The 22037-nt window shown below is 44.2% G+C and overlaps 1 protein-coding gene across 1 annotated transcript; it reads right to left on the bottom strand.

Annotated features, from left to right (window-relative positions):
* Window positions 1-12571: 12571 nt before the first annotated feature.
* Window positions 12572-19263, bottom strand: LOC147602181 (killer cell lectin-like receptor subfamily G member 1). Its single transcript, XM_086764689.1, has 6 exons — window positions 19245-19263; window positions 18533-18781; window positions 17375-17473; window positions 15442-15593; window positions 14686-14789; window positions 12572-12728 (listed from the first exon to the last, which is right to left on the bottom strand). Exons 2-6 carry the CDS (start codon window positions 18579-18581, stop codon window positions 12617-12619), a joined length of 516 nt encoding a protein of 171 aa, XP_086620815.1. The 5' UTR covers window positions 18582-18781; window positions 19245-19263; the 3' UTR covers window positions 12572-12616.
* Between the last annotated feature and the right edge of the window lie 2774 nt (window positions 19264-22037).

The raw sequence follows: 22037 nt of genomic DNA, 5'->3' as shown, positions 1-22037 counted from the left end.
AACTCCACATCAGGCACAGGCAGCACATGAGGAGGAAAGGGATGAGTGATGCCATCTGGGGAACCAGCAAGAGACATGCTGCTTCTTCCACCTCCTCCTTTCTCCTCCTCCGTCACCTGTAGGTTTGTGTGGGTGCTGCTGGCTGGAGTGGCAGAAACGGACCACATCAATGCTGCAGAGGAGTGACCATCAGCTCTTACCATGCTGCACACTGAGATGGTTGCTTGAAACACTGAGGTCAAGAGTTAATGACACTGAAACTCAGGAATAAAACTCGCTAGGCCTAATGGATCTTACCTTCCCCGTTGCATACAGGGTGGAGCCACAGTGTGAGCTTTCGTTGCTAGTGCTGAGGGAGAGGCAGTAAATCATCCTGCACTGTGTAAACTCAGGGCCTGCCCGTAGCAGCAGTTTCTGTGCTCATATCCACTATGGTGACTGAAACAAGCTCCCCCTGTATGGCAGAAGGGCACTGTGACTCCAGCCAGATGGGCAGAGATCAGCTAAAAGCATACATTATCAGCTGAAATAATTTTAATTTCAGCTTCAAACATAGTGCATGTTTTGCTGTCTAGGTTGAGGTACTGTCTGCTGGCTCAAGTAGAAAAGAGCTATGGAATTGTATCTGTATCCAAGCAGGCCTCTCCCACTCCTCACCCTTTTCCTAGGAAAATGGTGCCTCAGTGATGTTTGTACCTGCCATGCTGCTTTGCACATGCATGTCAGTGCCATCACTGAGAGAAAGAGCAGGCAGGTGCATTTGCTGAATGTGATTTGCCTGGTCCATATGTGAAATGTTAGCCTGTGCTCAAAGGCTGTCACCCTTATTCTGTGGGTTATGGAAACGGGATTGGAGCAAGGCCTGCAGGGCTCAGCTGGTTAAGAGAGGTTAAGTAATTAAGACTGTGCCTTGGTCACTCTCGCCACACTTAGGATCCTCTCTCCAGTCATCCTAATGCTTGCTTTGGAAGAAAACATTGCCCTGGAGCAGAGACTACCTAAGGAAAAAGATGCCTTGGGGCATTGGGGCCTCACAACATAACCATGAAGGATGTCTGGGCTAACAAAACAGGTCCTAAATTATGCTAAGGACTGATGTTTTCACTTCCATAGCGCAGTCATGTCCGAAGTGAAAGAAACACTGATTAAAACAGAAATAAGACTACCGGGGGGGAGAAACTCCAACTCATTCCTGTCACTCAGTCTCAAATAAATGCTCCCCCGGGATGAGCCACAGAGTGTGACTAGAGATCTCATTGCTGGCATACTATCTCCACATAGATAGTATGTAGAAAAAACACTGCAAAGGGGAAGGAAAAAGGAAGATGCATGCACACCCCGAATATGACACTTTACCGGCCTGAAGTACAGCCACTCCATCAAATATAGTGTATCCAGGGAATCAAGAAATAAACACAGTGAAATATATACCTGTGCGCACTGGTTTTCACCCAGCCCTTAGAAGGATGGGCAAACATACATTGTGCGCTAACATATATTCAGTGCAACTGGAGCCAACACCCACGTGGCAAAAGTGGCCACTGAGAAGTGGACATCAACAGGGAAACACAGAATGGAAAAAATGCACAGGGAAATCATAAACAGTTATGGGCTTCATGTGATTACAGAAAAGTTTACAAGGGTAAAATTAAGAGTGAAGAAGGAACTTGGAGCGCCTAGAAAAGGTACTACAGAATACACCCACTAAACTGCCTCTTATCTATGGTGTACAAAGGATGCCAAGAAAGCATCAGGTCATAGGAAACCTTGGAGGAAAGGTATACAGCCGTATTTCACAGGTGAAGAAACAGCAGTCCCTTTTTCTTCTGTCCTTTGCAATTGAGGGTGAAAATTTGTCGTAGTTCAGCCCCGATCAGGACCAAACTACGCAGTCTCTCTCTCGCTCCCCCCACCCTCCAAGAGAATAGGGCGAGATGATATAAGGAAAAACAGCTCGAGGTTTGAGATAAGGACAGGGAGAAATCCTTAAGGTTACCATCACAGGCAAAACAGGCTCGACTTGCGGAAAACTATTCATTTATTTCTAAAACTAGTAGGAGAATGAGACAGGGAACAAGATAACCTCCCCCCACACCTCCCTCTTCCCAGGCTTAACATTATCTCTACTACCTTCCCCTCCCGAGCGGCACGGGGGGAAAAGGGAATGGGGGTTGCGGTCAGTTCATCATGTGTTGTTTCATGCTGCTGCTTCATCGTCGGGGGAAAAACTCCTCTCATTCCTCCTCTGCTCCTTCGTGGGGTCCCTCCCACAGGCCACAGTCCTTCGTGAAATTGCTCCAGCGTGGGTCATCTCTTCCACGGGTGCAGTCCCTCCAGAACAGCTGTCCCAGTGGGCCCTCCATGGGCCACAGCCTCCTTCAGGCCTCCACCTGCTCCGGCATGGGGTCCTCCACGGGCTGCAGGTGGATCCCTGCTCCTCTGTGGGCCTCCATGGGCTGCAGAAGGACAACCTGTTCCACCATGGTCGTCACCACGGGCTGCAGGGGAATCTTGGCTAGGACCCGCATTACTCCTCCCCCTCCTTCTGAACTGACCTTGGCGTCTGCAGCCGTCCCTCACAACAGGCTGGCAGACGCCTCTCAGGATTGTTTTTACATCTTATTCACTTCTCATCTCCTCTCCACTTCTTGCGGCCGGGCCAGGCTGAGTTTGGCCCAGTTGGCCGCCCGGCGGGAGGCCAGAGGGTGAGGCCTGCAAGGCCCACAAGGCTCACGCCTCCCCCTCTCTGCCCCCGCTCAGCTGCTTCACATCTTCTCCTCCTTTTTCCTGTTTTCCCCTTCTTAAATACGTTATCGCAGAGGCGTTATCACGGGACATTCTGCTACCAATTGGCTCGGCCTTGGCCAACAGTGGGTCCGCCCTAGGCCCGGCTGAGTCCACTGAACAAAGGGGAGCAACTTCTAGCAGTTTCCTACAGAAGCTACCACCTTAGGCCCCCCTTACTAAACAAAACCAGAACAAAATTACAGAGCCCTTTTGACTAGGACTGGATTGGGAGAATAGGGGGAGGGTAAAACTGGAGTATCAGCAGTTTGTGGAGTGCAGATGGAAGGTAGTAGACTGACAGAGCAAGGTGTGCGAAGAGAGCAAGACTCATGAAAGGGCTGCGGGATATGAGTAAACCTGGAAGAACTGCATGGGAAGCCCAGCACTGAAATAACACAGTGGCTCCCCAGCACTGAAATAACACAGTGGCTCCAAGCCAGGAGTTAAAAGGTACAGCTAGCTTAAACTTATGCAAATGGTATTGCAGAAAAAGCTCCTTCTGTATCAGGTGTGTGGTTGCTCCAACAGATCATAGAATCATAGAATGGTTAGGGTTGTAAGGGACCTTCAAAGGTCATCTAGTCCAACCCCCCTGCAAGAAGCAGGGACATCCCCAACTAGATCAGGTTGCTCAGAGCCTCATCCAACCTGGCCTTGAACATTCCCAGATCCTGTGCATTCAGATTGCTGTCACTACCAGTAGAACTGAGTATACAGAACTCATTCGCAAAGCTGAGTATCTGGTGAAGCTGTGATTATTCACCTAACTGTCTCTCTATCTAGGCCTTTTGTGCATAGTCATTATAGTAGCCATCCAAGCTCCCTATGACCATTGTGCTGCCTCAGTGCTACCAGTTAACCTGTTTGACAGTGGGGGGACAGAGGTGTGGGATGGACTAAATGCCTTTTCTTGACATTACACAGGAAATTTGTGGCAGGGCAAGGGATTATCACAGAGATGGTCCTTTTTCTTAAGAGCTGTTCTGAGCCCACAAGCAAAATAAGAATATAGTTCAAGGAGTGCTATTACCATGCAGATACAAAGGACAATAGAGTCTAATATTTAGGAGAGAACAACTAGAAGACAACGGACAAAATAATACTTTTAGAATGAGAGTCAAGAAAGGCAGGCTTCAAGCTGTGATTCACTATGTAATGTATAATAAATGTAATGTAATGTATATTAAAATGATGAAGAAGATGCTAATACAGATTAGAATCTGAAATAAGTATTTTGTTCAGATGTAACACTGGAATATTTCAGGTCTCACTCACTGCTCATTTGTTCCAAGGAGCATACAACAGAAAATGAGCACTGACAGGTCTGATCACATTTTATTCGGTTGCATTTTATTACTTCACACTTGAATAACAAGTTCTACATGATACTCTCAGTCCTTTCAAAAAAAAGATCTGTTCGGCCTCACAGTGGCCCAGTGGGGTAGCTCTCATTGTCTCCAGCCTGATGCTGGGGAAATTGATGCACAGAGATATGGGACTGGCTTGCCTCAAGGCAACACACAATGAATTAGAAGCAGAGTTAGAAAAAAAACTTCATCCCCCTGATCTCTAGCACCTCTAATAACAGGATTATAGTCATTACACAGTAAAATTTGAAATGAGGATTCTGTATATTCATGTTATCTTTCATTAATGAAAGAAACCCTTCATCATCTTTGGAATAACAGCATTGTAACATTTTGATGTTCTGCCATTTGCAGACTGGAAAAGCTCTGATTTCTTTGCCAGAACCAGCAACAAGAAGGTAGCTCCTACTCTTGATGTACTGCCAAGAAAACACTGCTGAATTTTCTTAGAGCAACAGCTCTCTTCAAAGCTCATTGATACATTTATCAGTGCCTTCCTTCTTTGGAACAAAAAAAAACAAATCACAGTGCAAGCTGGAAAAAAAAAATGTGCATTTTCTTCTAGTCATTTGCATTTTGTTGATTTTCGGGCAACTTACAAGTATTTAGTATCTGCTCTTCTATTTTATTATGAGCAAGTTTCATGAAATTTGCAAAAGGATTCAAATTATTTAGAAGCCTAAATGTCACTTTGAAAATAATTTAGACATTTAACTCTAGATCTTCAGAGCTGAAGTCCTACTTACTCTTGAAAATGTTGAAATAAACACAACACTGTAGCCGCAGAATTTCAGTGATATTTTGGTTTGTAGTATTTTTTAAGGCATATTCACATGACAAAGCAAAAAGAAATCTTGATGTTTTTGAAACTATATACCTATTTGCAGCTGTGGTTATCTAAATAAAAATCAGACATAAGACACTTCTGGAAGAGCTATCATTTTGGGATAGCATTTCCTGGCTAGGGAAAAAAAAAAATCTATGCATGTGCTGTGGGTGTCATAGAGATGAGTGTTAGAGTGTTTCACTGTTAGAGAAAAATGTCATACACTGTCTTGGCCTCAGGAGATGAGAAAGCACTTATCCAGTGGCAAAGACTGAAGGCCCTACAGCTACCTAATAAAATGGAGAAGTGACACTAAGTTAATGTCACTTCAGTGACTGAGATACTTTTGCTTCTTATAAAAGGTTTCAGCTGATTTTACCTTGAGGATATTCAGTAAGAAAACTGCATTTCCCCAACTCAACCACAGTGGAAAATACCTTTTATTAAAACTTTGACTATTCCAGAAAGCAGAATCAAGTGCATATTTGGACCAACTTCTGAGCTCCAGAAAAATCACAAAGCTGCTAAGGCAAATTCATATTTTAGCATATTCTTATAGTATATTTTAGCATATTTTTTTTACTGAAACATTCTCATATTTTTCCAGAAAAGAGAAAACACATCCAAGTAGTATATCCTAGATAGTGCACTGACACTTCTCCTCTTGACTTAGACGTTGCAGTTCAGTTGCTCCCACAGCATGGATGTTTTCCTCTCTCTGCAGTTGGTGTTGAGTTGTCTAGAATAAAACAATCTCCTTGAAGGCACCTCCCTGCAAAGGATTCCTGGGCGGAGCCCGCCTCCCAGATTGGATCTGAGCATGCCACCTTGTCTAGCAGCTTATTTTTGAAAGAGACGATAAAGACAATTTAAAAAGTAAAGTAAGCTATGCTGGGCAATTTAGGGTGAGGCAGCCACAAGAAAGTAACACTACTCAGTGACTTAATATCTAAGGTTTTTTTTTACTAAGGGAGATGGTATTAGCAGGTGGCTGGCAATTTCTAGCTTTGAAATGCATGTGTGCACACACACTCTCTGCAGAACACACACCCCTCAACCAAAAACTCCGGTACAACTGTAAATGGCACTATGGACTCAGGGGAGCAACACCATACTGGGTGTAACGGGCAGTTTCTGGAACAGGGGCCTGCAGGGTTGCCCTATGTGAGAGGAGGCAGTGAACTGCCCCATTCAGTTACAGCTACTTCCAGTTGTCTCTGAAATGGGTGTGACAGCCCGTGGTGCTCCAGAAACCTCAGTCTGTCAGAGCCAGTCAGAAGATCCATAGCAGAAAATGGGAAGAGGTATATAAGGAGACACATGAAAGAAGACATTGCTGGAGAGGCGCCCTTGGAAGAAGAAGCTCCATGCCAGAGCAGGAACACCTCTGAGGGATTGTGGCTTGTGGAGAGCCCATGCCAGAGTAGGGACACACGCAAAGGAACTGCAGCCTGTGGGTGACCCACAACAGAGCAGAGGAAAATTAATAAAAAACATAGATTGGCAGAGAGAAACCATTACGTGTCAACCTCAGCCTTGTGCACTGCCCATCGCATCCCTGAAGGGATTGGAGAGACTGTAATGCGCAGCAAAAACAAGGGAAGTGGGGACAAGGAAGGGGTGGGAATGGTGTTTGACTGAAATTGAGGTGGGGAAAGAGGAGGAAAGGTGTTTCCCTAAATGTTTGTTTACTCATTTACTTTTTTGTCTCTCCTTAATGTCCAAATCAGTAATCCAAAGTTTGTGCTAGCTGGCAATAAATTAAATTAAACATAATTCCCCAAGTTTAGACTGCTTTGGCCATGACAAGTATGCTTATTGCAGCTGGTAAAAGTGTCCAAGTCCTGTGTGGTGACCCAGCTTTTACAGTTCCAGCTCAAGATCAGCCTTCAGTATGATGCTGTACACTGAGGATTGGTTCCTCCCCTCAGTGACAATTGTTTTCACTGTTTATTGCTGCCTAACTAAGATGGTCAGTAAGTCATCAGTTACCTCATTTTCAGGTCAACCCAAACTGCCTTAGCTTTCTCCATATGTTAAGCCAGTTAATGGTCGTTTGTGGAGTCACTAATATGTTGCAAGGAGCTAAAGCTGTTAAGAGCTCCTCTGTGCTTCTTGGTTCTTTTGGTTGCATACCTGAATCATTTGGAACAGGGCAAATGTCATTCAGAGCTTTGGGCAAGCCTTCCCCATAACAGCTATTTGTGTTTTCCTTGTTTTTCCCAGTGTACATGCCAGAATCATCCTAAGTGTTAAAGCTGGCACAGCAGTTCAAGTCTCATTTTGTCTGAGTGATAGTCTGGGGCAAGTTTCACGACATGAGAAGCCTAGCCTCCATTTCCAAAGGATCTCGAAGCAATCTACAGAGATTGATACTAAAATGGTCATCCTACTTATGGAAAGGCAGCTGTTCTTTAAGCTGCAGAAAACAACCATAGATCAGCTAGCTACAGGGTAGAAAAAGCAGAATAACATCAAGTCTCTGAAGCAGGAGGTGGGGGGATTCTGTCTGCTAGAACCGGATCAACACTTTCATAGACCCATCCACTTCAGAAATACTAAAGATAATTTACTATTATTCATAAGCTTAGTTTGAAAATTCTTTTCTGTCTCCAAATAGCATGGGTTTTGATTGGAAATATTAAAGATGTGAGCCATGTGTAGTGTGGGAGTTTTAAAAGCAGAAAAATGGAAGGCTAAATTATATCGTGAAATAATGAGAAAAATGATACATGCTGGCTACAATTTGGGGATAGTGTGTTTTCTGGGGAGTTTTGTACCGCCTCTTAAAAAGTACAGAGAAAGAGACAGAGTGAACTAGTTTAACCCAATGTAAGAGAGATAGAAACCTCCTGGCTATTCCGGTTTTCTGCTTTCAGACAATTGTTTTCATAAGCATTTTCTATTAAAACCTCATGTTTCAGTCAAAGAACTCAAATATCCACTGTTTATGTAAGATATTTATTTGTCTGCCTGATGGAAGGTAGGAGTTGTGAGTCTCCAAAGTGTGGAACAGAGATGATAAACTTATCTGATGGGACAGATTCAGTAATGTTAGTGCAGGACCCAAGAATGCAACCAACATTAAGTAGGATTCACTGCTATGAAGTTTAGAGGCTGTAACAGAAACTTGACTCTCCTGGGATTACAATGTAAAGGACAGTATCAATGTAAAGGCCTTATCCTTCCAGCTAGTTAACAATGACAGTAACTAATAAACTCCTCTGGGGCAAGAAGTAGCAATAAGTCTCAAAAGGATAGGAAAGAGCATCAAAGGAGACATAAAGGATTTACAGTGGAAGAAAAATATTAGATTCTTAATCTTGCTTTCACTGGCATTACTGAAGAGCTTCAGTTTGGTTTCTATGAGACCAGACTCTGCACCTGAAAGCAGACATAAGATTATGCTCTATGCTATATTCATGGCACGGAGATTGGTAGAGTTGCACAGAGGCAAAAAAAAATTCCTTCCTTTCTTGGTGGGAGTAAAAATTAACCCAAGAAAGCTTTGTGGTGGTTGTCTGCAGGTCTCCATTATGAATGCTTAAGCCTATGGATGATGCCACCCTCCTTCACTTCCCATTTCAGCCATCATCATACATGTCAGACTGGAAAATGCTGTTGAAAGGTGATTAATACTGGATTTTAGACTGGATATCTCCCACCTGGAGAAAGCCAGCTTGAAAGAATATAAAGCAAGGTTGCTGCCTCTTTGCTTGTGTGCTGTCAGTGGACCCAGCTGGGAAATGATGCAAGATTTAGAAAGGAAGCTGGGAACTAGATGGAAAAAGACATTTTCTAATTGAACTGATATTTCGTGACAGGTCTTATTGGCCAACAAAGCAGCAGATATGATGCACTTGGCTGAGTCTGACATATGTTACCATGTCAGGGTGTTCACAGCCCTCAAAACCTCATCCATTGAAAACCACTGAAAAATATATCACATTATTAACAGATGGCTGTTAACAGCTTCTGAGAGCATCCTCTCCTATGTTTCCAAGCCATTACCCATTCAATGGACATGTCTGCACAGCATTAACTATTGCAGGTGATCCAAAGAAGTCAGATCACAGTGAAAAATTGTCTTCTGCCTTTGTGATTAATATTGTTAAACAAAATAGACTACAAGTTCTTTAAAAAGAATTGGATTATCCAAACTTTCCCCCCACCCCCCAGGGTATTTTTTTTTTCTGACACTATGTACACAGTAGGACTGCTTCCAATTATATCAAATACTGTAAAAATATTCAGCCCCTTTTAGGCATTTGACACACTGCAGACAGCATAGAACAGAAAGCTAACAAGGTTTCCATCAAGTCAGTCATTAGGAGAGATTGTTAGAGGGCAAAATGCTTGAATGGGAATTGTCAAAAAATATCAGGGTTTAGATGTCAGTCTTGCAAAATTACAAATAATAAGCAAGTGGGTGATAGACCAGTTTCTCATCTCCTAGATGTCTGTGCCAGTACTATTCTTCTAACAATAGCACCCATGTAATTGCTTTAGAAAACATGAACTAAATTAACGTAAATCCTCTTTTCTGGCCCACCTTCCCCTGGGTTTGGAGCACCTTTTCTCAGTATAGCAACATCTTTCTCACACCACTACCTTCTTAAAATGCATTTTTGATCTCTATGCTCCCTGAAGCACTGGGAACTGAGGGTTGTATACTGTTTCTCAGCGCAGCCATGCTCTTTCTCTGTCCCCATTCCTCTGACAACCAGTGGAGTAGCTCAGCAATGCACAATGCCTTTAAGAGAAGGCTGTACTAAAATATTTATTTTTGTCTTAGAAGGTGTAAACACTGGTTTTCATTCCAGAGCCCAAATAATTTCCCACCCCTCCAGCACTGTCAGTATAGTTTGTGAATCTAATAGCTGATTATGGAAAAGCCACAAAACATACAATATGCAGAAGTAACCCAAACCCATTCCTTTCATTTCTCAGGCTCTACAGGGAGAACAGGGCATAAATTTCATGTGCTGAGAAAAGACTCATTTATTCATGAGGTACTATCGTACATATTAAACGGGAGAGTGCTCCTCAGAGGCTGAAAAAACACCCAGATGAGAAGAATTTAGATGCCAAGAATCCTGCCTGATTTTCCTTACATTCTGCTAGGAAAAAAAATACAGAAAACAACGGTATTTATCAAAAGGTATTTGAAGAATCTCTGCTGTTTTCCTCACATGCTCTGTTAGTTTTTGTAACCCAAAGTTAATAACTATTAAAGAAAACTAATGAGCACAAAGGAGTAACATTTGTAAAGTCTTTATTAATTGCTTCTGAACTGATAGCGCTTCTAAAATAAACTCCTTTTTTATGCATACAGTTAGCATGGTCATGGAAGAGTTCTCTGATTGGAGAGGGACTTGCAGTGTGTGGTGTAGGGCTGAAGCCACTGTTTATTCTTTACTGTAAAGCGCAGAAAATCCTGGAAGAATGCTGTGATGGCTGCTGAAATGTTTTAAATACTTACAAGGCAGTCAAGATGAGTAATTTGTAAAGCAGCGGGGCTAAAACTCCTCTAGGATTTTTTCTCCGGTATGTCATATCTCTCAATATTGTTCTTGGTAGCACGATTTTCTCTACCTTATTGATGAGCAGTTTGCCTTAGAAAGCTCTTTGTTCACAAATATGAGCTAGTCCTTAGGTATAGCCAAAGGAATAAAGGTCGTCTGTTCTGAAAGCAGCCTCATGTCCTATGCCCTTTTGTTGTATTTGAAACTTCAAATTGGAAGACATCTTTTATTGTTAACTTTTCTAATCTTATTATAAATGGCACATAAAGAAATGGTGCCTTCTTTGCTTCTCTGGGTACCCATAGTTGTTTTGGAGTTTCTTGGAGTTTAGAGGGATTCACCATGGAAGGGGCAGATGGGTGAGCCATACCAGGCTCTGCTCCATCACAGAAGTCTGTATACAGTAGACAAAAAGTAAGGCAGATATACTTCTTATTCTCCTAAGAGAAATCCCGTGAGCTGTAGTTGCTGCTGTAATTTGCACTATCAGACATGAATACATCCCAGTATTTCTTCACAGGCCTGGAGATGGGGGCTAATAGACAAAAATGGAAAGGCTTAGCTGAAGGAAGAACTCATGGCCGCTGCACTGGAAGCTCAGGAAAGCAGATGACAGAGATAAGAACAAGGGCCATATCAGTAACACTATCCTAACAACTCAAAATGCTGTTATAAAAATCGTTGTCTGTCCAAGCCTTGAGACAGAACAGTCCTCCATCCTTCTGGAAGAGAACATGCCCGAAAAGCGTCCACCTCCCAAAGCAGGCTTTGCAAAAACGTAAAATAGCAAACAAGGATAAGATAAACTTGAAAACAAAAGAAACACAGATTTCACTTATTGATGGCTCTAAAATCTCCTCTGAGTGCTCTACTCCATTAGACTGGTCCTTCCCTGGTCCAGTTCTGCGGTTTTTTTTCAGTGATTCTCTGCATTAAATAAGCAATAAGTGCCCACAGCTCCTAGAAGGCATGAGACTGTGCTAGGGGTCTGCACCCAGGGTTTCAGGGTTCCCCATTACTGTGTGACCCCCTGCCTCCCCCAGCCCACCTTCTGGATTCTGAGCACATCCAGCCAGCTGTGGGGAAGGTACCACCTTCCCTCTTTTCAGTGGAGTCTCCTTGACTAAGCATGCTGCAGCAGGGATGGGGTGACAGCACCATCTTTCCTGTCCTCCTGTCTCTGTCATCTGGCTATATGTCTTACCTTCCTCCCTTGTAATCTATGGCCCTTCAGCATACCACCAATGGAGACCACACATCGTACAGCATCGGTGTATGTAGGTTTAAAAAAGACAAATGAAAGACATTGGAGAGATTTCTAGACTCCCTGCCACACAATGGTAGTATAAAGCCTGTCTAAAGAGAGCTCCAAGAATTTCTTTTTCAAACAAATATCCCTTTGACATACAGAAATCTAGTTATGGTTCCTTTTATGTGTTCACTTAACCCACTAGCAAAGTCTAAGCTTCCAGCCCTACATGATGAGTTGCACCTTCCAACAGCCTTTGTATTCTCATCTTCCACATAAAGTCAGTGAACACCAGAATCAGTGGTGTTGCATGGCCTTCTCACCTCCTAGGGTTGCTGCTTGGATGATGGGATAGCTACTTGGTAACAGTGCCCCATATATTGTCTATGATGTGATAATCCCCACATTTCCCTTATGGCACTCTCTGCAGGGATTTCACAATTTCTATCTGCTCACACCTCACAGACTGTACTCTGAACAAGAATGATTTGCCACCTCTGAAACTTATCAAATTCTTGGGAACACTGGCTTCTTCACGAGGAAAACAAAGTGTTAAAAAAATATCTCTTTCCTCATCTCTACCATTTTGAAGACTGTTTGTCACTAGCCGATGGCTATGAATATGAGCATCACCAGTGTGATTCTGAATGGAGCCAGGAGCAGCACGCAGACCTCCTGTTGCAGCTGCTCGTGCCAGGGCTTTGGCTGTAGCTGCATTCATTCCTTGCACTATGGCAGGTGTCACAGCAGCAAGGAGCACACCCAGGCACGCTCTCAGAGAAGCTTCCTGAGTCATCTTCACAGGGATTAAGCCTTATCACAGCTCTCCAAAGGAAACGTCCTAATACAAGGTCCACGGAGGTCACTGAAGAGATTTCTCGCAGATCCACAGGGCAAGGACATCGCAGCTGGAAGCATGGATGGTACTATCCAGCAGAATGGTGCAGTTCTGCATGGGGCTGTTGGACAGGACCCTATGGGAGACACGGGCACAGTACACAAGCAGGGGAACATTAGAGAGGGATCTCTGCTGTGGCAGGGAGGAAAACACCTCACAGCTTTGGAGGCAGGAGACTTGCTGCAGCTGGACTTCGTGACCTTGTGTTGAGGAAGACATCCTGGGACATGGGAGATCTGGCAGGGGGGCTTACTATGCCCAGAGCTCACCATGAGACTTTCAGTTAGTCAGTCTCATTCTGGGCTTTCCATTTCCCATCCTTAAAGAGAGAATAGTTGTGTCCACAAGGGATATTTTTCTATTCCACTTAAGGCATTTGGAGACCTTGGGACAGAAAGTATCAAGTATCCTAGTTTAAATCTATTATATGGATATCTGGAAGGTGAAAGTGTCTGCTTCATTAAGGTTATCCAATCAAGAACCCCTTCAGTACAAAAGGGAATAATAAGGAGGAAATTATTAAACAGAAATCCACAGAGACACAAACCTAGTGCACAAGAAATAACAGAGGCAAAGGCAAAGTCCAGAAGTCTTCAGTCACTAATTGATGGGCCATCAAGAAACTCCAGGCACAGCTTTGGAGAGGACCAGCCTGGGCTTTGTAACTGATAAGAAGGGGGCAACAAGAGGAACAGGAGGATTTGGGATATTCTAGGGGGGCATGTAGGATTGTGCAAAACTTGTTGAGGAACATTTAGGGGAAGATGGGTGAACATAGAGGAGGGCGTGGGCCATGTGCAAACAGTTGCTGACCCCATGTAAGCACTTTTCTGACCCAGCCCTGCCCCTGGTCACCACAGTCTCTCCTGGGTCTGCACTAAATCCTTCCTTCACTGTCTCTCCCTGCAGTCTGACTCCCTGCCCCATGTGTGTCAGTGTTGTAAGGACGAGGTGCCAGCAAAGGGGGGCACCTTGTGAGTGGACGTGGTCTCAGCTCTGGTGCAGGACCCCGGGTGGTGGTGCCAGGCGCTGGGGTGGATGAGGGTCTCAGCCCAGCCCCTGGGTCAGGACCAGTGTGTGTGTCCCACGTGCAACTGCTGGGGGGAGTGAGGGGCTCAACGCCGGCAGCTGGAGCAGGATCATGGGTCACAGCCCACGTGCGGGTGCTGGGGGGAGAGTGCTTGTGTCTTCCTCCAACCTGGGGTGCATGGGCTGAGCGTGTGCAATTCCTTAGCAAGCCCCAAGCTGCACTAGCCAGTGCATAGGAGGCCCTGGGTGTGGGCAGGGGTATCAGGTGAGCAGAGGGTCTGTGCTGGTATTTGGAGGGAGTCCCATAAGTGTGCAGTTCCTGGGAGATGAGCATGTCTGCTTGCTAGCAAGCACTGAGCTGATCTGCTGGTGAGTAGGAGACCTGTGGCGTGAGTAAGAGGGGCTGTGATCTGGGCAGGGATGTCAAATGGAGAGGTGCTGTTCTGGTAGTTAGGGGATCTGTGAATGTGTGTGTGCTTGTGAACCTAGAGAGCATTGTGTGAGTGTCTTCACTGGTGAAATTCCATCCTGAGCAGACAGAGAGAAGGAAGAGGACTTATCTCCCTATAGTTGTGCTTTATGTGAGTCCTGGTAGTGAGTGATGCTGAAGGCAGTGCCTTGTTTGTGGCAGTCTGCGTAACCAGCTTTGTCAGAGTCCTTTGCTTGCATGTACATGTGTCTGAGTTTCTGTCTCTGCAATACGTGATCAGCTTCACTGCTGGTTGAACCTGCAAATGGGAAAGTAGCAGCTCTGTCTGTCAGCCTGGGATGGAAATTCCTAGGTCTCTGGGTGCACCAAACTGGGCTTCAGCAGCCGGACAGGAGGAGCCCCTTAGTTCTGGAGCTGGTAGAGCCTGCAGCCGCTCTGAACATCCCTACCAGCTGTGTTCATTGTTGGTCAACTTTCATCGACTAGAGATGGGACATTTCATGTAAAAGGGTTAGGGGCATGGGAAGGATCTCAAGCCCTTTATCTAAAAATACAGAGGAAACACCATACTCACTCTTTGCCACTTAGTTTTGAGCTGTCTTCCCAGATCTGGTCACTGCCAGTGCTATTCTGCAAACCAATCCAGTGGGCTTTGATGTGCATCATCTGGAAGAAGTCCTAGGAGGGATCAAGAAGTAGAGAGAGATCAGTGGACTCAGAAAAACCCAGTCAAGTCCTGGGTTCTGAAGGGGAAAAAAGGAGGATTGCATGAAAGAGGGAGTTTCAGGGCCATTTCTCAATATCCTTTGAATATCCATGCCCTTCCTTCCTGCAGGGACCTGCGTTGTGAGGCAGAGTTTCAGAATGTCAGGCAGTCCCTTGACTGTGGGTCTGAGAGCTGAGCCCATGACAAGCTCAGCAGAGGCAGGCAGAGAGAAGCAAGTCCCTCTTGCAAAAGGGCCAAGGGAAAGCCTTGCCTCTACCAGATGCAGGAGGGCAGTGGGTGGGTCCCAGTGCCTTGCAAGGCGCTTTACACTTTCCCTCCCTCACAGAGGGGAAGAGACGAGCAGTACAATGCCTTGGACTTGCTCCCTCGTAATCCTAACATCCTCCAAGAAAAAAAAAAAGTCAAAATATATGAATCCCCTTAGTCTCAAGGTACCAGCTGGAATTTATCACATCACTCCTTTTCTTCCATCTCCTTTGGTCTATAGTGCCACTAAAAAGGTACCCAGAGCAGGTAACAAAGAGAGGCCCACCCCCAAAGTGCCAAAGCAGAGAAGATGAACCCAGCTTCTAGTCCTGCCCTTGCCACTGCACTGGCACTCACCATTTCGCTGGCGTCACTGATCACCAGGAGATGAGCTCCCTGTACCCAGCAGGATTCCTGGCTGGAACACCAGTCCTTCTTCTGCTTAGAGAAGGAGTAGCAGCTCCCTCTGTAGGCTACCCACTGCTCAGGGCAGCATGCACATGGACAGCCTGCAAAACAATCATACATCTCTCTTCCCATTCATAGTCATAGCCTAGTTAATCACAAACAGATTTCACAAATACACCCTCTCCAGAAAACGATTCTCCGCAGTTACAGTAATGCCATCCTTGCAGCTCTTCTGAGATTTGCAAAGACAGTGTTATTACCTGCATTAGCATTAGAGTCTCTGAAGGGCTCTGTGAAGGGCATCCATTTTCCAGATTGGGAATAGGTGGGAAAGCCTGTAGGGGTCTCTTGGGACCTTCCTTTTCCTTCACAGTGTTTTTACCTTTCTGTTTTTCCCTCACATTTTTGTTCTGTCTTCTCCACATAAAATTTGTCTTTGGCCCATGTTTCCTTCTGTCCAATCATAGAATCATAGAATGGTTAGAGTTGGAAGGGACCTTCAAAGGTCATCTAGTCCAACGCCCCTGCAAGGAGCAGGGACATCCCCAACTAGATCAGGTTTATCAGAGCCTCATCCAACCTGGCCTTGAATGTTTCCAGGGATGGGTCATCCTCCACCTCTCTGCGCAACCTGTTCCAGTGTTCTACAACCCTCATTGTAAAAAATTTTTTCCTAATATCCAATCTAAATCTACCTCCCTCTATTCTAAAACCATTACCCCTCATACTGTCACAACAGGCCCTGCTGAACAGCCTCTCCCCATCTTTCTTGTAGGCCCCCTTTAGGTACTGGAAGACTGCTATCAGGTCTCCCCGGAGCCTCCTCTTCTCCAGGCTGAACAGCCCCAACTCTCTCAGCCTGTCCTCATAGGAAAGGTGCTCCAGCCCTCTTATCATCTTCGTGGCCCTCCTCTGGACCTTCTCCAACTGGTCCATGTCCTTCTTGTGTTGGCGGCTCCAGAACTGGACACAGTACTCCAGGTGGGGTCTCACTGGGGCAGAGTAGAGGGGGAGAATCACCTCCCTCGACCTGCTGGCCATGCTCCTCTTGATGCATCCCAGGATGCGGTTGGCCTTCTGGGCCATAAGAGCACATTGCTGGCTCATGTTGAGCTTCTCATCCACCAGCACTCCCAAGTCCTTCTCCTCAGGGCTGCTCTGGATCCATTCTCCAATGGGAGAGGTCACCCATTTCCATACAGCCTCCACTTCTAACACTGACTGCTCCTAGGGCACATCCTATAGCACGTTTCTGAAGTACTGCTGCTTTGTACAAACCGCATGTCAGATTACTGCACTTGCCTGAACCTCAGCTTCATAGCATTTCATGACAAGCCAGTCAAAAGGCTTGAACTTCCTAGGAATAGGAATCATTTCATGATGTTAGTCATGGAGGTCTTGCAGCTTGAAGCACCCTCATTGTCCTTCTAACAGGAGAACTACTAGCCCGTGAGTGGCCACTGAACACCTCAGGGTTCATTCTCTTGCTGTACAGCACTGTTCTCCAAATCCATAGAAAATAAATGGGCCTTCAGGTTTTGTCCTCCAGCCTAAAGATGTAGCCATCAGGATATAAATGTTCCTGAGTGGCTGAGCATCCAACACAGTGTGCTTGCTATACACTGAAGTCTACCTAGTTGCCTGTTCAAAGGCATCTTTTGATACCCTCTACTGCTTACTCTTGTTCCTGCTGCAGGCAGGTCTGATTAGACCAAGCTTAACATTTAAAAATCTCAGAAAAAAGACATAAGTGCTTTTTAAGAGAGAAAAGGTTCTTCCACATTTTTCTTGGACTGCTCAGCAGATTTCAAAAGCTCTGTTTTGCTCCCTGACAAAGTTCTAAATTCAAATTCAACGTTTTCAATGGAGGAAATGTATTTACCCTTGATGGTAAAACCCATTGTTGCTCCCAGCAATGCCAAGAAAAGGATCCCAAGAACCACTGCAATAATCCAGCAAGTAGTACATGAAACAGGAGAATCTAACAAGAAGAAAAAGAACATAAATGTGAGAAAGGCGAGGCTTTCTCAATGGGATCAGCGTTAAAAATACAACTTACATCAAACTGCAGTGTCTGTTTACCTCAGCCTACATTCATGTCAGAGTTCAATACTGTCTGACCAGGTTCTTTTCAATATTCTACATATGGATAATTTAATGTTTGGTACCAAATTTACTTATCTGAAGATACGTGATGTTACATGGGATTCTGATTTACCAGAATGATACAGCTATGTGTTGAAAGCACAACACAAGTGCAAGTTACACTTAGCAGAATATTGCAATTTCAATACACAGCTGAATCACAATACAAATATGACTCTCGTTGCCAGGCTGTATGATATGCTCACCGTAGCAATGCTGGGTGGCACCAGGAAGGAATATGTAGGTTTAAGCAACTCAAGCCTGTTACTCTCTCAAAGTTCTTTGTCAGTTGTTCACTGGTTAGGCTCTGTGTTAGGCTGAGCCACATATACACTCCCCCCATGCTGGTCTGGATAACTCAGAAAGCTATTCAAACTCTTTTGATTAACTCATGGACAAAAATTTACACAATCAGTTGATCCACTCAACTGGTACAGTCAGTTGATCTACCCAGCTGATACAATTGTTAGTCTAAAAGAAAGTATCTCTCCGGTCCCCTTAACATTAAGTTCAACTAACTTTCTGACAGCCGAATTCAGTCACTGCATACTTCATGAACACATTGCACTTGCCCATCTCCTTTGCGCCTTCTCCTGTTGTAGGGGTTTATTGATCAGTCACAACTCAGGATTATGTCTAAAGAGAAGTCCAAATATAGTGACTGTTTTGTTACAGCACCAACAGAAATTATTAGACCACACATTACTTACTCTGTTGGACCTGTAAGACTCTAACTTTAACTTGCCTTGAACTGCCCAACCTTCCCAACTTCTAACAGCAGGATAGAAAAGGAAAATTCTTAGCATACAAATGCAAATCTCTAATTCAGACCTAAAAGCTGTTAGACTGTTTATTCAGTAATGCATAAATCTTTCCCATTATTAAGAGACTTTACCTTTGTTCTTGATGTTCTTATTCTCCTCTGTTCTTTGTCTTCTCATCATCAGTTTCTTGGAAGAAGTGCTGTGTTTCACATTCAGATAGATGTGCTCCTTTTTATCCCCATCACATGCTTTTAAGTATTGCTTTTTTTCAGTTTGCTTTACTTGGAATTTAGAAGTCCATTTAGCTACAAAGTCAAGGTCTGGATCTGAATTTCCCTGAAAGTCAATAGAGCTTTCCTCCCAGCAGTTTGGAATTATTTCTGATGACAGAGTATATTATTAGCAGAAGAGTAATACATAGAAGTAATGATGTCCTAAATCAGCTTTCTGGAATACAAAATCATTTAAGCAATGACAATAGCTCACGAGCTCTATCATTAAACTGCTGCTACGACAGATGCTAGGTAGGTCAATGTTAGACAAGAGATCTTGTTTTCACAGGGAAGTGAAGTTATCCAACATTCTCCACATAAGCTAATATAAGTAAGCAACTTGGGCTTGACCCAGAAGACAAAGGTGAGGAATTAAATTTCCTTATGTAGCAAATAGAAAGACATGGGTAATTCTATTGGGACAATTTTTAGAATGCATTTCTCTCTTTCACTGCAAGCACCATCAATAAAAGCATTTGATCTGTATCAGTGACATACTGATTTAAAAACAAAAATTCTTTGAGTATTAGGACAAGAAAATTGTCAGGAAGTGGGGAGGGAAGAGTGTTACCTTAATTCCACAGGAGGAGGCTGAAAGGTAATAGCAGAACAGGTCATGCATCTGTACTGGTCTCCATATGTGACTCTGCAGGATGACAAAATTATCATTACCATCAGACTGAAACAGGACAACTGAGTGATGAGAAAAAAATATTGTGGTGACCCACACAGGAAACTTGCATTCTTTTACCCCAGCAAAAAGCTTTACCCTTTCAGTGTGATAGTGACAAAAACTGTGCCTGCCTTGGTCAGATCAAACTCCGTTTGAGCTAATTGTAATGTCACATTCACTGAGCAACAGAGTACATTGAACAAGTTGAATCTATAGACTCCATTACTAAAATCATAGGCTTGTACTGCTGGTTCTTTTCCTACAAGAACAATTTCTCTGATCTGTCCAACAGTATCAGTCTTTCCATGCAGCTCTTTTCTCTGTGTGGAAAAACATTGCTCACATCTGCTTTACAGATAGGTTGGGACTTGGCTTCAGATGGAAAACAGAGATTACAGTACCTTCAGAATAGAAGAGGACTTCACAAATCACTCATTTTGTTAACTCTGAGAATTAATTAAAATCTGGAAACATAATTATCTGGACTTCTGAATAATTATGTTCACTTTATACGTTACCAGGAACACATATCTTAATTTCAGAAGATAAAAATATTTTCCTTCCCTTTTTTCTTCATCTCTTTTCCCTTCTTTTTCTTCTTACTCCATTTATTTTTAAGGACATGAACAAGAACTGATCCAGGGTGAAATGCTGGGGTTAGACTTGGCTACAGTATCCATGAGATGATGGAGTTCAGATCCTGAAAATAAGGGGAAAAAAATGAAAAGCAGACTCACAACCCTGGACTTAAGAAGAGCAGACTTAGGAATATGCTTTCAAGAATCCCATGTCAGACAGTCCTGAAGAGAAGAGGAATTCAGAATACCTGGTTGTTTTTCAGCTCCTCTGGACTCAAGAATGATCCATCCCAATGTGTAGAATACAAATCAAAGGTGGGAGTGGGCCTGCATGGATGAGCAAGGGGTTCCTGACTAAAGTTAGAAAGTGGGTTAGAAAGCCAAAGCCCATCTGGATTTCGATCTGATGAAGGGTGTGAAGGGCAACAAGAAAGGTTTCTACAGGTATATCACCAAGACAGAAACTAGGGAAAAATATGGGCCCACTGCTGAAGATGCAGTGGAGCTGATCACAAAGGCATAGAAAAGGGTGATACACTATGTGACTCTGCCTTCTTCATCTCAGTCTTTGCTGATGTGACTTGCCTGCAGCAATCTCAAGTCTATGAAAACTATGAGAAAGTCCAGTGCAAGGCAGCATTATCCTTGGTGGAGGAGGATGGCATTAGGGAGCATTTAAACGAAATGTATATGCACAAGTCCATTTGCCCCGGTGGGACACACCACAAGTCCTGCAAGAGCTGGTTTATGTCTTTGCAAGGCAACTCTCAATAACCTTTGAAAGGTCATGGTGATCAGGAAGGGTCTGTGATCAAGAGAGGTCCCTGAAGACTGGAAGGCGGCACATGTGACTCCTGTCTTCAAAAAGGAGGATCCAGACAACTACAGGGCAGTTAGCCTGACATCAGCCCCTGGGAAACTGATGAAGCAACTAATCCTAGAAACTGTTCCCAGGCACAAGAAGAACAAGAAGGTGATTGGGGAGTAGGCAGCATGGATTTACAAAGATGCCTGACCTACCTAACAGCCTCCTACAATGATGTGACTTCCTCCATGGATGAAGTGAGAGCTGTGGATGTTATTTATCTTGACATTAGTAAGGGTTTTAACACTGTCTCCTGCAACATCCTTACAGACAAGCTGATGAAGTATGGTGCTGGATAAGTAGACAGTGAGGTGGGTTGAAAACTGGCTATCGGGTTGGGTCCAGAGGGTTGTGACCTGTGGCATGAAGTCCAGTTGCAGGTCAGTGACCAGAAGCATACTCCAGAGGTATTGGATGCAGCAGAGTGTAACATCTTCATTAATGACCTTGACAATGGGGCAGAGTGCACCCTCAGTAAGCTCTCAAATGATACAAAACTGAAAGGAGTGACTGATACACTAGGTAGTTGTCCCAGCATTCATAGAGACCTATATAGGCTGGAGAAATGGGCAGTGAGGAACCTCATGAAGTTCAATAAAGGTAAATGCAAAGTCCTGCACATGGCGAGGAACCAGTACACAGAGCAGGGCAATTGTCTGGAAACGAACTCTGTGGAAAAGGACCTGGGGATTCCTGGCAGACACCAAGCTGAACATGAGCCAGCGTGGTTCCCTCATGGCAAAGACAGCCAACAGCCTCCTAGGTTGCATTAGGCTGAATGCTGGCAGCAGATCGAGGGAAGTGATCCTTCCCATCTACTCAGCACTGGTCAGGACATGTATCAAGTATTGTGTTCAGCTCTGGGCTCAGGGCAAAGGGCCACTAAGACAATTAAGGGACTTAAGCATCTTTTATATAAGGAGAGACTGAGAGCTGGGACTGTTCAGCCTGGAGAAGACAAGGCTCAGGGTGATCTTATAAATCAAAGTTTTTTCTTTCCTTTTTTTTTTTTTTTAATTTACAGCGAATGTGGTAAAAAATTGGAACAGATTTCACAGAAAGATGGTAGAGCCTCCATTTTTGAAGATATTCAAAAGAAAATAGGATGCATCTGTGGATCCTGAGGGAACTGGCAAATGAAGTTGCCAAGCTGCTGGCCATCATGTTTGAGAAGTTGTGGCTGTCTGGTAAGGTTCCTGCCAACTGGAAAAGGGGTAACATAACCTCCATTTTTAAAAAGGGAAACAA

Source organism: Chlamydotis macqueenii, chromosome 1 (assembly GCF_036417535.1).
Source record: "Chlamydotis macqueenii isolate bChlMac1 chromosome 1, bChlMac1.mat, whole genome shotgun sequence".
Taxonomy (NCBI): Eukaryota; Metazoa; Chordata; class Aves; order Otidiformes; family Otididae; genus Chlamydotis; species Chlamydotis macqueenii.
Note: the sequence above shows the minus strand (reverse complement) of the source record. Positions and strands in the feature narration are given on the sequence as shown.